At 40.0% G+C, this 19,312-nt stretch overlaps 1 protein-coding gene across 1 annotated transcript in view; it reads right to left on the bottom strand.

The window, feature by feature from the left end:
• p3h2 (prolyl 3-hydroxylase 2) overlaps positions 1-19,312 on the bottom strand; it is a 64,912-nt gene that overhangs the window by 17,115 nt on the left and 28,485 nt on the right. Inside the window, exons 2-3 of the mRNA XM_053322466.1 lie at positions 5,213-5,365; positions 4,174-4,363 (exon numbers count right to left, since the gene is read on the bottom strand). Coding sequence (XP_053178441.1) covers positions 4,174-4,363; positions 5,213-5,365 — 343 coding nt within the window. The remainder of the gene's footprint in view (positions 1-4,173; positions 4,364-5,212; positions 5,366-19,312) is intronic.

The raw sequence follows: 19,312 nt of genomic DNA on the forward strand, positions 1-19,312 counted from the left end.
TTGAGGAATAAACTGCTTTACACAGACTTAAAAACCTACAATACCCTACATTGAAGAGTGTTGCTGCTTTTTAAAATAAAACCCCCCCCCAAAAAACCCAACAGTGACCACCAGCTTCCATTACAGTGTTTAGATTACAGTTACCATTGTATGGTGTACAGTATATGACTATATTGCTGGGCCTGTTGAGTCAAGACTGTGTTCTGTTGCTAATTTAATGCACCAATTCAAAATGGCCACTATTACAATATTGTCTCATGTTTACAACCTTTAACTCTGGTGAAATCATCTGTGTTATATCAGGTAAGGACCACTGTCATTTACACGCTTAAAAAATGACCCAAAATAATCCATTACTTGTTAGCATTTCAGACAGTCCAATGGAAACTAATAGCAGCTAATCTCAAATTCTGAGGAGAGAATTAATCATTACACTGATGAAATGAAGTAAAAATATGTCTGAACTCAGAGTTGAAGATAGAAAGTGGAAAACAGATACTGACTAACTCCAACATGCCATTTCACTCACATCTTTATTTATGCAACATATATATATGTATTGTTCGGGGCCCCACTGAGTGTTACAATGTGTCCCAACACTGAAAATGATGAGCACTTTGTTACGGATAGGTTTGGGGTTTTCCTTTCCTTTCAGAGCTGGGTGGGAAACCTGAGAGTTTGCAGCTATGCAGGTTATTGGTTGTCTGTTGTGAGAGGTCACTTCCTGCCCATTTGTTTGGCGGGAGTGACTGATTGATAATTGGGCACAGGCGATCGGCAGAGTGAATCACAGAGAGCACGTGATCAGAGGCGACGCCAGGCCGCGTAGAGATCAGACCCGAGTTTCCAACTGGAAGGCGGTTAAATTGTAGCGTGCCCAACGCGGGGACGGACTGAGTAGCTGCCCAACCCAGGAAAGTGCGCAGACTGACGGAACACCAGATTGGAAAGCCTCTCTCTCTTCACGACTACACCAATAAAAGCTGAACTATACCTACCACCACGGGCGGGCTGGTGGCTCACTAGAGCTACGCTTGGTCTCTTTGGACCACTGAGGGGAGACATCCTTGCGGGGGGTCCGGAATGTCACACGGCTGTAGTAACCGTAAGCATAGCTGCCAGGTACTCGCCACTGGGTTTGACATCAGCTCTGAATTACCATTGTCTTCCTTCTTTCTTTAATTCTTAGGGTGTACTACTGGGGTAGGGCTTGTTTAGGTACTGTCGTAGCCTAACAACTTGTATAAAACAGATGCTGAAACAGGAAATTGCTCTTTAAGCGCATCAGAGGTCGTAAATATCTATTGATCCCTGTTGGTTGTTCAATGTAGGAGAAAGGTCTGTTTAGGATTCATCTGAACACATATTTTTGGAGGAAAAAATCAATAGAATGAGCTGATGAGCTGTATCTAATGGCAGACAGCAACTCCAACATCATGTCATGCTGTTGCAGTGAGGCAGATCAAATGATTGTTCCCTTTATAACAGTGTAGTGCTTTCACGTCTTTGTTATTCCTTAGGTGGCGATAAATCCTGTTGTTTGTTGATCCTTCATTGAAGACAGATTATACAGGGAGCTACATATCATTTCCTTATGTTGAGCCCTGTGAGGAAAGCCAGCAGACTGGGTTATGGCATGCTTGTCTGTGTGTGTGCGAGTGAGTGTGTGTGTGTGTGTACATGTTGTGAGTGTGTATGTACAGTGAGGTCACTCTTGAGCAGCTGCAGCACTACTTTCCACACTCTCAGTCAGCAGAATTGTGGTCTGTTTCACTTAGTCTTTGAGGAGCAGACTGAATCATATTATACCAGAATTATACAGAACTGTATAGGGATGCAGTTTCAGGTTCAATAGATATTTTTCTTTCTTTTAGCAGATTATATTACCTTCAAAATACATAATACTGAACACAAATACATTTCATAATCCTAGCCTTTTCTACAGCCGTGCTATGGAAAATAATCCTCTGATTTTAAGAAAAGCAAAGCTCAGCCAAAACTAATTAGCTGTCTTTTCTTTGTTTATGCAACCTGGCCATACATATTTGAGACAAAGCACACTTGTCAGCAATTAAGCTGTGGCTTCTGCACACAACCTGCCTCAATTTCCAGGAAAAAAGGCCTGATTCATATGAACAAAAGCAGTAGTGACCAAAAGTTACTGCATATGTATAAAAATATAATTGCTTAATTAGGTTTAAGTTTTGTTAGGATAATGTTGTTATCACGCATCCCTCCATGTCAAACATGCTCCACTCTACACTGAGAAGCCACACAGACTCATATTGGCTCTACACTATATTGTAAGGTTAATAATATGACAACAAGGTGCGTCAAATATGGGCTTAATGCTTGTTATTATCAAGTAAACTATAACTGTATGGCTAAATAATGCAAAGGTTTTTCTCTGCAGCTGCCAGTTTATGAATGCTGGTGGCTGCTGGATTGAGTTGTAACTATTTTACTGTGACTGTCATTGAACTACAGACAAAAAGAGCAGTAGCAGCAAAAATGAGAGAAGGACAGGATCACACCAGTATTACCACTATACTACTTGTATGATTTGAATGCGGGTGCCTATTTTTGTGAAATCTAACTTACAGTTAGTCAGATGATGTGTTCAGGTGCTCATGGGAAGCTCTGAACTTTTAAGAGTCAGATCAATAGATCAAAACATAGAGAATAAGAAGAATGCAGACTCTGAGGAAACAAAAATATTAAGCCAATAGTATTGAACGCTTTGCTGTTCAATGGTCAACCAACAAAGTCTGAGATATAGAAGCATTTGAATCTAAATCGAGAGTCTAACGGTCTACATTTTCGTCACAAATCCAAAGAACCTGAACAATTTGTAGTAAAAGGGCTAAAAATACCAGCATGTTCCTTTAAGAACTGATGCCAATGAAAAGTCAAGTGAAGTCAAACAGAGATACAGAGGAGGAAGAAGGCAGTCTTCTTGTGGTTTTGAGTGCATTCAAGCTCTTTGCCTGGACTGTTGAAGTTGGCAACAGAGCAAGTCTAGTGAATATAAGTGCCAACAGCAGAGAATATCACAGGGCATATCAATCTCACTATGTTATTTCAGATTTTTTAATGATGGTTCTTAATGCATCTGCATGTCATCTAGTGTGTGAGAGTTTGCCAAAACATGAAGTGCAAGCTCAACATTCCCAAGGTCAATAAATTAACTTGGGCAGCCATTAACTTGGGCAGCCAGTTAGAAAAGCAGGTTCTGCTGTGCTTTTCACACACTGGCTGAACACATCTTCATCTTAACATCTTCATAAGTAGATTTAAATAACACCCAAGGGTCCACATAGTGGTAGGGGCCTCCTACAGTCCCGACTAAATATAGACATTAGGAACCTAATTTCACCCCTGGTACTAACTCTTCAAAACATGGTTGCCATCCCTCATCTGTCCTTTGCCCTCTTGCCAACTGGCATCCGGTGCCAAGTGACTGCCAGGCAGATTTGATCACCTATTGAGCATGAAGAGTGTTGTTGGCCAAGTCTAAGCCTCCCGAGGTTCTCTCAGCACAACAAAGCCCAGCTAAGGCTCAGGGCCACACAGTGCAGTCAGACGTGTTGGTTAAACAGTCACGATAAGTTGATCAAAAGCTTCAAACATGAAATAAACAGTCTCATTTGCTTTCATGTTAGACTGAACTGACCCCTGAGACTCATCAGATTCAACTTGAGTCAGGATTCAGGAAACCACAATCAAAACATGGTGGCATTTATGATCAACAGATAGCAGAAAATCACAACATCCCAGCATGCTTTTTATGCATCACAACATCCAAGATGTAATCGAATTAAACATCCATTTCTACAGTGCAGCAATACAATACTATAAAATATTACGCTACAGTAAATTCTTACAAACACAGCTTTTAACTACTTGTCCTCCTATTGTTCATTTTATCACTGTATTTAAATGAGTACCAGCTGTCATATCAACATCTCCTGAACATAAACATTTAACAAATAAAGTCGTTGTAAACAATCTAAATAAAAAACATTAAGAAGTGCTGGTCCTAATCAAAACTGTCTGGTAAATCGTTGATGATTTGATATTGTAGAGAACACCACAACACATCTGTGCCCATGTTGGTACTTTGTTTACTAGCGTTTCCTGTTTATGCAAACCTACTGAGACTTTAGTCCTTACCTGATATGAGTTCATGGAGGCTGTAATGGTAGCGAAGGTGATCATGGCCCTCAAACCGCTGCGGTCCTTGGCACAGGGCCCGACACTCCACATCTGCTTTATAGTACTCCTCCAGAGCCTCCTCGAACAGAGAAATAGCTCCCTCGTAGTCTCCTTTATCATATAACCTCACACCTGCAGTGAAGGAGTACTATGATAGAGGAGATGAGAGAATGAAGAGGAACAATGTGGTTAGTATTTATGACCTTTGGTGCTCAGCAGGGCGTTAAGATGTCCCTGATATGTTTATATACTATATGTAAGTAAATGTCTTTTTCTCTATCACAGATTTTAAAAAGCAGTAAATAAATATGGAGCCAGGCAGGAGCAATGGTCATTGTTTGGAATAAACACAGTGATGGAAGATATGGGTAGTAAGACTGAACAGTTGCCAAAAAGTTTTTGTATGGTTAATGTATTTTCTTTAAGAGTACATTTAAAATGAATTAAGACATACACAATTTTAATGCCAAGTATGCATCTACACACACAGAGCTATGTAGAAAGAGAAGCTGCGAGGACACAGATAACTTAAAATGAGTGTTTAAAAGTTTAATTAAGGTACAATAACAGGTCAAAGTAGTTAGAAGTCAGAATGTAGAAGCTCAAAGCATCAGCTTGACTTGACAACAAAGAAAGAAGTGAGAGGGGAGGTCAGCAAGGGTCAAAAACTGTCATTGGAGAAGCACACAAATGTACACAAAAACTCTTTGGCATTCAGTGCAGCTTCACTGCAACCAACACTAAAAGGCCTAAATGAGTTTGCAGTCATTAATCTGCAAAGGCTATTAACACGAGTGGCCCTTCATACAGTATAGTGACAACAGCTGTACTTTCTCCTTTTCAGAAACACGTGAAGCAGAAAAACTACTATCGCTGGTCAGGCATCTTGCTAAGGACTGAATGACCTCATAATAGTGAGAAAAGGACAGAAAGGACACAAAATGAAGAAACAAAACTAAAAACAACCATAATCTATACTTATATCCAAAGATCTTACCTGGTGAGGACGGGCTTCTCGGTCCACAAAGTGGGCCTCCTTGACCCCCTGCAGATCTTTGTACTGCTCCAGGTTCTGACCCATCTCTACATGTTCTGGATTGGCCTGAAAGTATGTGTGAGCCGCTGCTGCTGCCTTGTCAGGCTGCTTCAACTAGAGAAGAAAGGAGCACACAAATAAATAGAAAGATGTTAATGAAACTCATAACAGGATAGCATTTTGTGTACAACAGGTCCAATAACCCTCAAAAGCCTGGAAAATTCACTGATGGTTTCTTTTATGAACATTACAATATGTTACAGCTTGTGCGGAAACTGAATGACCCACCTTCATGATCAAAAAGTAAAAAAAAACAAACAGGTTACTTTGTGAGACATTTCACTTTTAGAAGATAAAGAAAAGCTGACAAGAAGATAATCTGAAGAAGAACAGACTTCTTTCCAAATTTTACTGACTTTGGTTCATGAGACCATAGATGACTGAGTATATTTAGTAGAACAGATTGTTTCTGTCCACATCCATGTCATTACACAGTGATGTCATTATTAAAGCTAATATGACAGATGAGGTCTGCATATGCACTTAAGGAATGTTGGGAGTATGATAATAAAATAATTATGACAGGAATCTCATCTACTTCCCTGTAAACATATCTAACATAAACAGAGCACACAGAGTTTACTGTTGATAGTTGCAGTTAAGGAAGTGAATGTTATCATGTGTTTGTCAGTGACTTTGATACGGTACAGCTCACGTCCTGTGTGAATGACTTCACGAACTGAAGCATGAAAGCCAACAGTTGTTATATCTTACTATGGCAGCTGGTTGACTGGTTACTGAACCCAAACAGAAAAATACTTGTTCAGTTACTGCAAGATTTTAGGGAGGATTACTTTTAACCATATAAAAAAAATTTAATTAGAAAAATAGTTTATTGAAAACTGGGCTGTACTGGTAAGATATCCTGAAAGGTGTAAAAACTAAGACACAGACATTAAAAACATTGATTCTGTAAATTATGTCTTTTTCTGAACTATATTTTAACACTGCGAATGCACTTGTAGTTTCTGATGTTAACCCTAACCCTAACCCTAACCCTAACCCTAACCCTAACCCAGTTCAATATTTAGTTAAAAGAATATTCCTCATCTAACGGAATCTTTTCCATCATTCTTACTGTCACTGAAGTTGCTACGTATACTGAGGCCTGTAGTACAAAGCAATTAGAGGCTCATCAGAGTAAGCTGCTGCCATTCACATCTAAGGCATCTCAACCTCAGACGACCTCTTAATTTCAACATTTATCTCTTTGTGGTATTACATAATATGTGTTCCCTGCAGAGAACAACACTCAATTCAATTCAGACATATCAGAACATGTCTGATACAGGCAGAAGCTTTCCTGAAACTTTCATTCTTTCATCCCTTAAAAATATTTTAGAGGTACTCAAACAGATGGAACTTGCCTAGGCAGGTCCTCATCAGTTAAGATTGTAATCATGCTCAAACCTCAGCATGAGCACGATACTCCCACTTATACTGTCAAGAGAACACAACCACCTTACAAAATAACTCCCACTGAGTACAGTTCCCGCCACAGAACTTTGAACTCAACACAGCTTGTTTTGACACTGTGGAGAAAAAAGAGTTTAAGATTTAAACTAGCTGCCCTTTGACCTTTGTTGCATGCCAATCTGCCCTTGTTTTATTATTTCAGTTATCCTCTTAATTGCTTATTTTTATTTATAAAAAAAAAAGATTCGCCAGCTGGGACTCGAACCAGGATCCACTGCATAACCACTCTACCACCTGCGTGTCTATAACTTACTTATTAACAAAGCCAGAAACTAATCATTAACAATTCATAAAATGTACAGTTATGATGTAAAAAGTAAGAGATTGATGAGGATTTAACATAATGGAGAATGACAGGATGACTGTGAGCGAATAAAAGACAGATACAGAGAGGTGAAAGGAGACAGGTTTGAGAATTGTTGCCTCTTGCAGCAACATTAGCTCAGTTGCAGTATCACAGAGACATCTGACTCCATTTGTTTAAACCCTTCACATTCCCAACAGGTGCAAACCTAAAGCAGATCCCAGCGTTTCACAGCCTCCCTCCTGATAGTTGAGAAGGTCAGTCTGGCCCTGTTTGCCAAAAACATAACTGGCTGAGAGAGATTCTCAGCACACTGTTTACTCTACACTGATACAAGTTTGCCAGGCAAGACATTCATTACAACAAAAGTGTGTGTTAACATCAAGACATAGGAATTTCCACATTTTGTCAAGATTTGGGAAATACTGACCTTTTCTGCACGTTACTGAATGTAAGAACCCACAGTGATACAAAAACAAAGCATTTTGTGTTTTCTATGTGGGAGTCAAACAAGCTACAGAGAGTCTGCACAATACATCATAAAACACAAACTGAACTTCTCTCTCTTTTTCCCACACACAACCCACTTCTTTTTGAAAAACGAGCCTGGCTGAATATGCGTGGTTACCCCTGAAAGGTCAAAGAGTGAGGTGGTGGTGAGTGAATTCCTGGTCAGATCACCTGGCTGGAGCTGCTGGGAGACGCAGTATGGCTGATTAGAACTACCAGGGGAGGAAAATGGGGTCGAGGTAAATCGGATCTGTTATTTCTTGTGCATTCCTGTGTCCTCCAGGAGTTGTTTAACTACAAGTCTTAAACTAAACAAGATCAATGCAAAGATAAAAAAACATTGTGTTCACGTGTCAAATAAGGATGCATCAGACAGTTAATGAGAATTTAATAAGAGCATTCCTGGTGATACTGATGCATTAAATCCAGACAACAGTACAGATGTGGGAAATTTGCTCCAGATACATATTAAATGTAGCTGTTTGGGGTTTAGTTTTGTGGTCTATTTTTTCTTATTCAGGGCAAGTAAACACAACAAATTCATACTCATTTGCCAATATGAGTTCCTAGGAAAGATTATATGTAGAATCATTATTAAGAACAAGTGCGAGCACATTCAGAGAATCCTGAATACTGAAAAAATTGGTGCAACACCTGAGTGCACAGTAAAAGCTGGATTGTGTGATAAAAACAGAGGATGGACTTTCTAAATCTGATGGTGCACCCTTGAGCACACAACCCTGCTCAAGATTAAACCTATGTTGCTGCATTCCTGAACAACTGTACCTGATATAATTCAGGGACAACATCTGCCTTAGGGACTCGATTGTAAGTTTGGCTTTGCTGGACTTGATAATTATCTGCTGATATGTTTCATCCAGATTCCAAGAGACTAAACAGCACACAGGCCAAGGGTACAGAGGTGGGAGGAGTGAAGGGAGAAGTTGGTCTGTATTCACCTGCCTCCACCTCCTCCTCCTCCTCCTCCTCTCGGCCACAGCTGCCCTCAGCCCCTTGGGAACAACCTGGCTCAGGCCACAGGGTCAGCTGGAGGAAGGAGGAAACTATTCCAGTACGCCAACACGGCACAAACACAGCTGTGATCAGTCAGTGCCAGATCTATTGTCCCGGGGAAAAACATCCCAAAACCTGGGGAAGCCTTGAACCTGGGAGACTCACTGTACTTTTCCCCTTTCAGTTCATTTGTGAGAAAATTTTTTTCCTATTGTACAGGTATTGCCAAGGTGCCAAAAGAACACTTTAAGAGCAAACTTTTATTTAAAGCACCACAAAAACATGGAGCCAAAACCAGTTATCCACTTGAACAGTTAAGTCAAAGGGAAATAGATCGACTGTGTATTTTATTGTATGACTAACACTTGGGTGATAATGGATTTACAGTCATATTAAATAGTACCTGAACCCACACATACAAAAAGGTCAAACTAGGACTACTTTATGGAGGCAGATATTTCAACATGGGGGATTTCTGGGGATCTGTATCAAACTGTCAAAAACACAAAAGTGTCCACGCAGATTTTGAATTGAAAACACATGCTCATATATCAAACTGAGCACACCAATACCCCCTCTAGTCTGGATGACAGAGCAGAAATCAATCATGGATTTAAACTGAGATGGCTTGCTCAGTTAATAGTGTAATGGAAAACAATACAGCCTAGAAACAGCGTAAATCAAAAATAATTTGTCTCTCCTATTTCTGCTACAGAGGGGGAAATGGATACTATAAAAGTCATTTTCTATGAAAATTCTCTAATATTATTGTCTGGTAACAGTAGCTATTGTGCTACTTCCTCCCTGGGTGTATGTTATGGATTAAATAAATATATTCAATTATACTACATTTTCTGGAATACAAATTAATGGAAAAAAGAACCAGACTAAAATGTTTGGTTTTTGCCAAATTGAGCAAGTTTTTCATACTTCCAAACAAGAATAGCAAATAATGGTCCTGTATTATTTTGATGTAAAAATCATCAAGAAAGGACATGATTCAAAATGTTGAACTATACCTGTTCACTCTACAAGATTCACAAACCACAGCATAACTAGAATGCTGCTATTACAAGCTAACAAATTCAGAAGTGTACAACTTGTACCACATGAGTACATTTTTCCTCTAACGTTAATTTCAAAGTGGCACCTGTAGAGATTAATGACTACTACTCTGAGCCCTTAGTTTGCCCTCCTCACTGAAGAGCAACCTGTGTAAGAGCTGTCGGACCGCCCTGCCTCTCTGAGTAGAGTATTGATGTGGGCACCGTGTTGTGCCAAGGCAAACGCACATTTGGATGCCTTTCTCCTCTGGGTCCCCCGCTTGATTCACAGGTATGCAAATAGACCTGGGCTGGCGCCACAGACCTGATGATGATGTTGTGACAAGAACGAGACAGTTACACAGATGGCCACTCAGAAAAAGTGATCAAGGAGCTGGCAACAGTTGTGTGTGGCGAGTGGTCAAACCTGGTGACCGCAGTGCTGAATACTTGTAAGACAAGCTCTTTCAAAGACCTGTGATTCCCAAGAGGTTAGCAACTTCTAGTAAAGCAGACAGAGGTTACTGTTCAAGTTAACACTGGACACAAGAGCAGCTGCAATAAATCAGAGACAGGCAGTGAAGATTTCAAGGTTAAAAGCTCTCTCCTCCTATGGGAGGTCTAGAGGCATCATGATGCCTCAACAAAAGTACCTGTCTGATTGTGAACAGTTCTTCAAACCCTATTCCTGCACAACTTTCAAAAACTGGAATTGGGAGGGCTGTGTCCGACAACTTTGTAACTTTCTGAAACCACCAACCCGACATTCACACCCACTTCATGAAGCAATTGGCCAGAGAAAATAAGCATCTCTCAAGATCTATTTTTTCTTTCTTAAGTACTTTTGTCCTTTTTAGTGTGTAGATCTGAGTCCTATATTATGAATGCCTTAAAGGAAAGGAACTAAAATTGAGCCATGTTATTCCCATATTTCAGGATTAATGTCCCTCAGGCCTTTTCCATGACTGCCGCATTCGATTGTGGCCACTGTGCACAGCTCTGAATGGTTGACATGTCACACCTAAGGCCATGTTTAGATCAACATTTGCATTGCGTGAAAATACATAGTTTCAACTTTCATTTTCATGAGCATGGTTCAAATTTTGCTACAAGGCAGTGCATAAACGTTCAGCAACACATGGTTTTAGTCAATCAAAAGCGCACATTGGTAGCCTGTAAATCTACTGTTTACCTCATGATCGAGACTGAACCTAAAATTAACATGAAAACTTTCCAGAGTTCCTAAAATCATATTTCATTGGTAATAATACACCCACACCGTTCCAGCTATTTTCAGTTTTAACACAAGTTGAGTGCTAATCACTTACACAACTTTACAACTGCAATCAAATGACCTTTTATTCTGCTAATTCTTGATTGAACTTTCCTGGAAAGGTCATTCATTACTGGCTCTCTAATAAAGTATGGCCTCACACCACTTTGCATGCAACATATTCCATCAGAAACATCTGCAAGCATGATAACAGTGTCCTTATACAGCCAGTAATGGTTCTAAGGCCAGTGAAAGAGAGAGAGGTGGTGTCTACTTCAGAAAGTAAATGTGATACAGCTGTCCAGGAATGTACTGCAGAGGAACTGTCACATTAATATAAACCTATTCATTGCTGGTGGACATGTTGACACATCATGAGGCATAAACAACCGGATGATAGAGATGACATCTATGACAACACAAACAAAGAACTTTTCAGCTAAACCAGGGCTGGTAAAATTTCTGGAAGGAAAAGTGGTTGAAAATACATTTGTCTGTACTGGAGCGTAGACACAGTTTTTACTGCCAAGTACTAGCATGCTACAGAAGCCATGAAATGATGGACTTATAAACACAAGGCAAGACATCTTTGCTGAACATCTAAACAAACACCATCTGACTGAGGAGCACCACCCCTGTTTGTACCTGAATCATTTAGAGAGTGTTATAATGGGAAGAATATTTACTCCTTTTTAAACACAGTAGTAATTTTTTGACCAGCAAGTTTATTGGCACTGAACCAATATTTGTTTTATAAGGGGGACGGTATTCTTCACTGGGTATTTATCCTTCAAATAAGTAAGTAAACCACATAACATCTGTCTTTGGTTCTGCAAGAAATCATGAGTGCAGAGGTGTCTGAAGAAGACCAGACATTACAGCCGTTTAGACACAACATGAGGTGAACTTTATGATAAGAGAAGAAAGAGATGAAAGCCCATGTTTGAGTTTATCATCTGCATCAGGGTGAGAGGTTCCCTACATCCTGTACATCATCAGTAAATTAAGCATATGGGATTATTGCTTTGTTGAACTAGGTTATTTGTATGGGTGGGTCTTAAATCTCAACACTGACAGAAATGTTGATTTCCTGAAGTTCCCTAACTTCTGACTAGATATGATACCATGTATCAAATGTCCAATTTGGACTGTCAGATTTCTGGTCTACTTATTCTTTGACTCCTGAATTAACAACTTTAACTTTACCCTTTAGACATTTACCATTTGAGAAGTTTGGCTTTTGTTCTGTAAGAACGTGTTTTTATTTAAGTAAGGCATCGTCAAAGTGTTGTTTTGTTATTGATGCAGCAATTGGTAAAGTATTGGTTGAAAAAGGTATGCAGCCCAACATTATATACACTAGAGTCTTTCTATTTAATTACATAAACAATGGGGTCTTTATGGTTTACACTGTCGGCCCATTTAATTAATGAGTCCCAAGCTTGCGAAAACAAGAGATTGCCACTTGGATATAAGCATCTGGTTGGAAAGAAGATTGAGGCTATATTTCACAATACATTTGCCTGGGGAGAAAAGCTGCATACGCCCACTAACTCTATTAAAAAGAGATTTTTATTGCCATTGATGGCTGTAGCAGCTATGTTGTGGAAAGCTAACAAACAAATGAGACCGTTCTTAGCGCTCCCTAAAAACCACCCCAACAAAAACAAACACTGATTCCCTGCATAATGTATACTTTTGTTGTTGTGTTTTAATCTGTTGTGTGATCTGTGTTGTCTTTTCTGTATTCCTGCTGCAAACTAAGTGCCCTTTTGGGACAAAGAATAAAATGAATCTGAATCTGAATCAGCACTCATGCTTGGCATGAAGACCTTACTAAAGGAAAGTTTGTCGAAATGGCTGATTACCTCCCCATGAGGCGAGCGCCCCACTTCCTTCCACTCTGGATTGTTTCAAAAGCAGACAGCCAGTGCTTTGATTGATGATTTGGGAAACTTCAAAAATTCCTGGAAGTATGGAAAATAACTTGTGTCTCTTTCTGACACAAGAACATTCCCCTACTGTAAGACATGTTGACTCCTATCCAACCAGAGTTAAGTAGGATTTGACAAGATGACAATGAAATATTTTATAGGACACATTTACACACAAATACCTGCATGTGTCCACACACTCACTAAAATATACAGCAGCAAAGGGTGTTCATGACGTATAGTGTGATGCTAATTGGACAGGAAAACATTACACCCTCTACAAATTTACCTTTCCATCATGTGCCCTTAAACTTTCATTTCATTAACTTGGTAGCTTTGATTGACAAAAAATTGCTTCAGCACATGCTCACTGTACAAACAGACCACACAATGCCCTTACTGTAAACTGGAGTTTTAAATAAATTGCTTAATAATCTCTTCTGACCAGCTAACCGAACCAGACGAGGGTTTGTTTATGCTCTACTGCTAAATCAAATAACACTTTAACACAAGATCTGGAGACTTCTACCATGCTTGTCAGGAAACCAGCTAGCCAGTCAAGGTGTACATTATACGCAACGTGGCTAACACGTTAAGCACATGCTGCAGAAAAAGAAGAAAAAATCTCAGAAGTGCGTGCATGTGGGGAGCTTTTCTGCTTGGTGATGTCATCGGTAAAATTTGTCTACCTTGATGTCCTCCCACCCCTCCTGTCCTTGCTCTCTCCATCACACCACCCTTCTTTCTCTCATCTGTCCGTTCCTGATGACAGCTCTGCACAGTGATCTCTTTTTGCATGTCCTCACCGCACTCTGAGCATGTTCCTCCTATAAGATCATGTCAAAGGAATGCCTGAAAAAATCTACTGCTAAAAAGCCTCTTTCATTACCCTGGGAAGACACAGGAGGTATGACGGGCTGAGGAGGGCTGACCCTTGGCTCTTTCCTTTACTGGCCTCCATCCGTCAGTTTTTCTATTGCACCCCAGCAGGCAGGGTCTAGAGTCTGTACAGTAGATTGGAAAGAAAACAGTGGTAGAATAATAATGCCACTGTACACGGTAGCAAGCCTTGCGTGCCCAGGCTGTACACTTTGCAGCTGCTGGCTTTGATTAGGGGGGAAAATGAATGAACTTGATCACAGTGGCCTGAACTCACTGGGAAGAGAATGTGGAAAAGGCGCTCATGATCCAGAATCAGTAAGTTATCAAAACACAGTTCATATCCATTATGAGTTAATCTGGATCAAGCAATTTGAACTGAGGGGGTTGTTTATACATCTGTAGCTATGTCTGCCCTATGGCTGACATCATTTGGCTGTAGAGGGAAATGACTGCATCCATTATCCTTTCCATTTCCAGTGACAACCCAGTTGAGCTTTGTGGGAGTTCACACTGGGAGAGACTACACAACCTTTTCCTTCTAAGCTATCCTGAGGCCACCTGACACCACATCAGCTACTGTATCCTTAGTGAGCTTTCACATTCGTTCCCATGTCTGATCTTGCTTCCTGGGCAGTTTAAGACCCACAAGGCCAGCTTTGTGTGGAACCCTCAAAAACACAAGGTGTGTACATTTAAAGTACTGCAGACGGGGTGGAAAATCACCTTTAATGTCTTCCCACTCCTGTGCCACGTCCATGCCCTCCTCCCAACACCTCTCTCACGTTTTCTCCAGCCCAAAATACAGCAAAACACATGCGCTTTTCTCTCTCAGGAACTTCTAAAAACAGGACTGGTTAGCCAATGTCTTATTTTTACACTACTATCCTCTGATCTCACACTCTGCCAGTTTCCATTCATATAAAGGTGTCTTTTTCTAAGCTGGAAAAACACACTCTGACTGGTCCCAGAAATCTGAAATGTGCCTAACAGTTGTGTTCTGTTTCTTCCACTTTGCCTTTGGTTGAGGTCGAAGGCGTAGTGTGTGTATCAAAGGTGTTTAAAGAGGGGAACTGGAGCCTACACACTGAATAGGCCTACCACAGATACAAATAGGCAGGCTATCCTCAGCAACCTTGTCGTGTTACAATGACTTTACAGAACAGTTTAACATTTTTGGGAAATACCTTTATTCTATTTCTTGCTAAGAGTTGTGTAATGAGTGATGAGAAGATTGGTACCAGTCTTATGTCTGTACGTTAAATGTCGTTAGCTTATCTTCTTAGCATAAAAACTTGAAACAGGGAAACAGTTAGCCTGGCTCTGTCTAAAGGTAACCAAATCCACCCACCACCACCTGTAAAGCTCCCTAATTAACAGTTTTACCTTGTTTGTTTATTCCATATGTTTAAATAGAAAAGACTGTGGCTTTATAAGTGCTGGTATGCTTGTTGCTAAGCTAAGCTAACTGACTGCTGCTGGGTGTATCTTAACAGTACATCCATGAGTGGTATCAGTCTTCTCATCTAACTCTCATCAAGAAAGTGAACAAATGTATTTCCAAAAACGTTAAACTATTCCTTAAAGCTTCAGTTGGATCTGACAGTTGTACTTCTTAAAATTTGATGCTAAGTCCTCTCTCTCTCCTCAAAGTTACCAACTGCAGCTTTAAACAGTGCTGAGAAAGAAGTTCAGATCTCAGAGGAGATAACATGAAACCACACCATTGCAAAGATTTTGTGGACCTTTAACTCAGTTTCCCCATAAAAATCCAGAGACAAGGGAATTTCCCATCCAAGAGGAACATTATGAGGAGAAGCACATTTTAAGGAAACATTTAAGGGCACACCACTTAGAGGCAGGGGTCAAAGGTCATACTCTCACATGAGTGTGGGTGTGCACAGCTTTTCCACTGGGCCTGTAAAAGAAATCAGTCTGGAAAAAAACAAAAGGTGAGCATGATTTGGTGTTTAAGTGTTAAATATAAAGCAGACAAACAAGGTCTACACAAGAAGCACAAAGGAGAACACTATGGGGAACAGTGTGTAGGTGTGTGTAACCTTTGTGTGTGTGTGCCCCAGCAGACAATGTCAGTATTCATACAGCCACACAGTTCTCACCCAGTCCGGCCCCTACATACCACAGAGAAATAAAATATATTTGTTCATGTTGAAATCAATCTAGTGTTGTAGCAATGACCAGCTTTTAAGACAAAGGGCATTACACAACGCCTACAACAATCAACTTCACTTGAGGGATGATGAGATCAGAGATGATGCATGTATCTAAGGGCAAAATGCAAAGATCATTGATTTGTCACACAGGGGATTTATACATTTTGAAACCACTGACAGAACTAAAATGTGTCCTTTGAACTTATCTCTTTGCATAGAACTGCATTTAAGAGCGACTTCTCGTGTCACTAAAAAATGTTACTCAGCAGACGGATGATGAGTGTGTCATCTGTCTTGACAGACACAACATCTCTTTAACCTCTGACTGTTAGAAGATTTTTCCCCCTATTTTAGAAAGGTTTATGTGCCCTGAAGGAATATTTCTGAGGTCAAACATCAAACATGGTTCAGCCCCACTCTCTGATGAGGTAATGGATCCACCTTTTTCCTTTTCTGGGGGCTAAATCAAACAATGACAGAGCAGTCCTAAAGTTTCATCACAAAATCAGCCCATCAATCAATATGCCACTCCCTTGAGCGAAGGAAAAGAAAACCTCCCCAAGAATACTTAACACATTCATAGGGAGAAGGTCAAGAAATGGCCAGGAAAGTAAGCAAAAAACAGTAAAGCTTGTGTGATTTAGGGATTACCTAAAGGAGAGAAGAATGTGCCTCCTTTCTAAAGCTGCTGGTGGTATGCAAGCTCAGACTAAGCTACCCGGATCCAAAGCATAGCATGAGGACTAAAATGACAGCCAGAGACCAGTAGTCCATTATATGAAGCCTGTTTCAGTTAAGTAGTCCATTATATGAAGCCTGTTTCAGCTTTCCAACATTTTAGAGAGCCAGCTCAAGTGTTTTTTAATAATAAAATGGTGTGTAACAGCTCCCTGATTAATTAAATAAACATTCTCTCCCCATGCATCAAGAGGCACTGAACAGGTAGTATGGTTTAGAGCAGAGGTACTCAAATATAAGTCTAGGGTGCATTGAATAATGATAGTGACACCATCGTTGGTTAACCAAGACCTTAAACTTGGGCATAAAAAGGTGTGTGGCCAAGTGGAGACATTGGTGTAAGTGTTCATTAAAATGAGTTTACTGTGAATTCTTTACTGTATTCATTGTTGCATAATGTAATTGTTGAAAATATCATTGATCCTGATGTAAGCTTGATATTACAACTTGAACTGGTTCAGTTTTGTGGCTCTTGCCTGTGTATTTGGGGGATAATTTTGTTAACACTTCAACACACTTCAAATGAACGTGTATTCCTCAGTCCAAATATCCTTAAATGCATGCCTTTACCTGTCAACCTATCTATTTTTGTATTTGCTAGGTTTTATGTTAAAGCCATTTTAGTTTACTTACTATCAACCAAAGCTCCCACAGTCGACAACAATCTTGCTAACTGCAGTGACGGGAAGGTAGCTGAATGATGACAGGTGAGGTGATGTGGTACCGATGTGTCATGAAAAAGTGGTCAGGATGTGGTGACATTTTGTTACTGGTTTGGATTAAACTTTTGTAAGTCTGCCCATTGAGTATGTACGATGTAGAGTTTATAGTAAGTTTCTTTATTGTTTCCCTTTCACTACCTCCCCTGGAGTTTCACAGTTCTGTTCCCCTGCAGACACCCCTGCTAGGGAGGATGCAACTGGATACAGAAACTGCTACCTCTGGGGTTCAACAGTCAAACTTTATGGATGGGAAGGTGCAGAGGAGCTAAGTGCATGCTACACAATTGTCCAAAGGAGAAGGCAAAGGCACAGACACAGAATGGTGCAAGCACTCAGCGGGAAGCAAATGGTGGATTCCTGTTGATCAGAACATCCTGTGCATCTAGAAAAGATTAGCTTCATTACATGGGCTGTATTGTCAAGGAATTAACTTCATAATTCTTTTGATTTAGTGTTTCTAGTCTTTAACAGCACAGTAAAGGACACTTTGCTTATTTTTCATTACTTTTTAGGTCTAACATCATCTTTATGAAGATCATGCACCCCTCAGACTATTGGCTAGTCATTTCTTGGAGGGCAACATTCACCAACAGCTGTGTCAAGTAAGTGGAGATATACAGTCTCTATCTTGATGGTATACAAATCACTATGTAGTAAATGCAGTAAGGCCGTTTAAGAATGTAAAAAGGAAAACCATGATATAATCAAAGAGCAAAGCCTTAGGTAAACTATTATAGTGGTTTGAGTTCTTTGCATAGTTGGAAATCAAACTAACAACTGAGAAGTGATTTAGGCTTCAACTGTAAAGAGATATGCATGGATGTGGACATAGGCTCACACACTTTTACAATCACCCACTAGGAGATCTTGGCACAGCTGGAGTGCATGTGACAGCAACAATAACTCAGATTTATTGTAAGTGCATTTCACCAGTCAAAACACTCTACACATAATGAGATGACACAGAATTTATATACATCTTCAGGAAGTGTTTTCATTTTAGATGTTTTCTCAGCCCGTCACTACTTCTCTCTGGGGTGCCATTTCAAAAAACCCAGCCACGCCACTTGGTCAGGGGGTCGACACACTGCTGGATTTCATCTGGCTTTTTATACACATTCACTGATAGTCGGAGTGTGTGGACACATGTATGAGAAAATCTAAACTTGTGAATTTGTTTGCACGTGTGAGAGGCCACGTCTGTCGGCTGGTGTGTGAGTGAATGGCCATAACTCTTCTATGTGAACAAAAGCACACACGAGGTGAGTTATTTACTGAAGAGAGAATAATTAATGACACTGTTTACTCAATGTAGAAAGAAAAGCCAAATTAGCTTAAACATGTGGTACAAGTGTGAACTCATTTGACAACTGCAAAGAATTTGTAGGTTCACAAAAAATCATTATTAAAAAGTTGAATGAACTCTGAATGTTGGAGGCCTCCATTCAGAATAACCTTGCAACAAAAGCTTAATGAGAGCGTTACCACAGATAGCTAAAAACATGTTTGTTTAAGATAACTATAAATTAAAAAAAACTTTAAACAAAGCAGATCTGAAGCTTAGATTATCAGGTTAATTATAGGAATCAGAATCAGATTTCCTGGCGTAAGTAATGGCATAATGAATTTGGTTCCTGGCATTCTGTAGTTTGTCATTGTCTGTGAGTTTTTGGCATGCATGTACAGAGCTCAGTCCACACTGCAGGGACCATCCTTGGCCTGACAAAGTTATGTTGGTTTAGTTTCTGCCTGTAAGTTGGCAAAAGAAATAACCATGCAGTGATCAGAGTGCCCTAAAGCTCCCTGGGGACTTTTTTGAGAAATGCTTAGCAGTGGTCTGGTGTGTTCATATCCCTGGTAGGATAATTAATAGACTGTTTATTTTGGTAAGTCATGGCTTAATTTTGCTCTGTTAGAGTCCACTAGGATTATGA

This window comes from Scomber japonicus, chromosome 7 (assembly GCF_027409825.1).
Source record: "Scomber japonicus isolate fScoJap1 chromosome 7, fScoJap1.pri, whole genome shotgun sequence".
NCBI classification, from domain to species: Eukaryota; Metazoa; Chordata; class Actinopteri; order Scombriformes; family Scombridae; genus Scomber; species Scomber japonicus.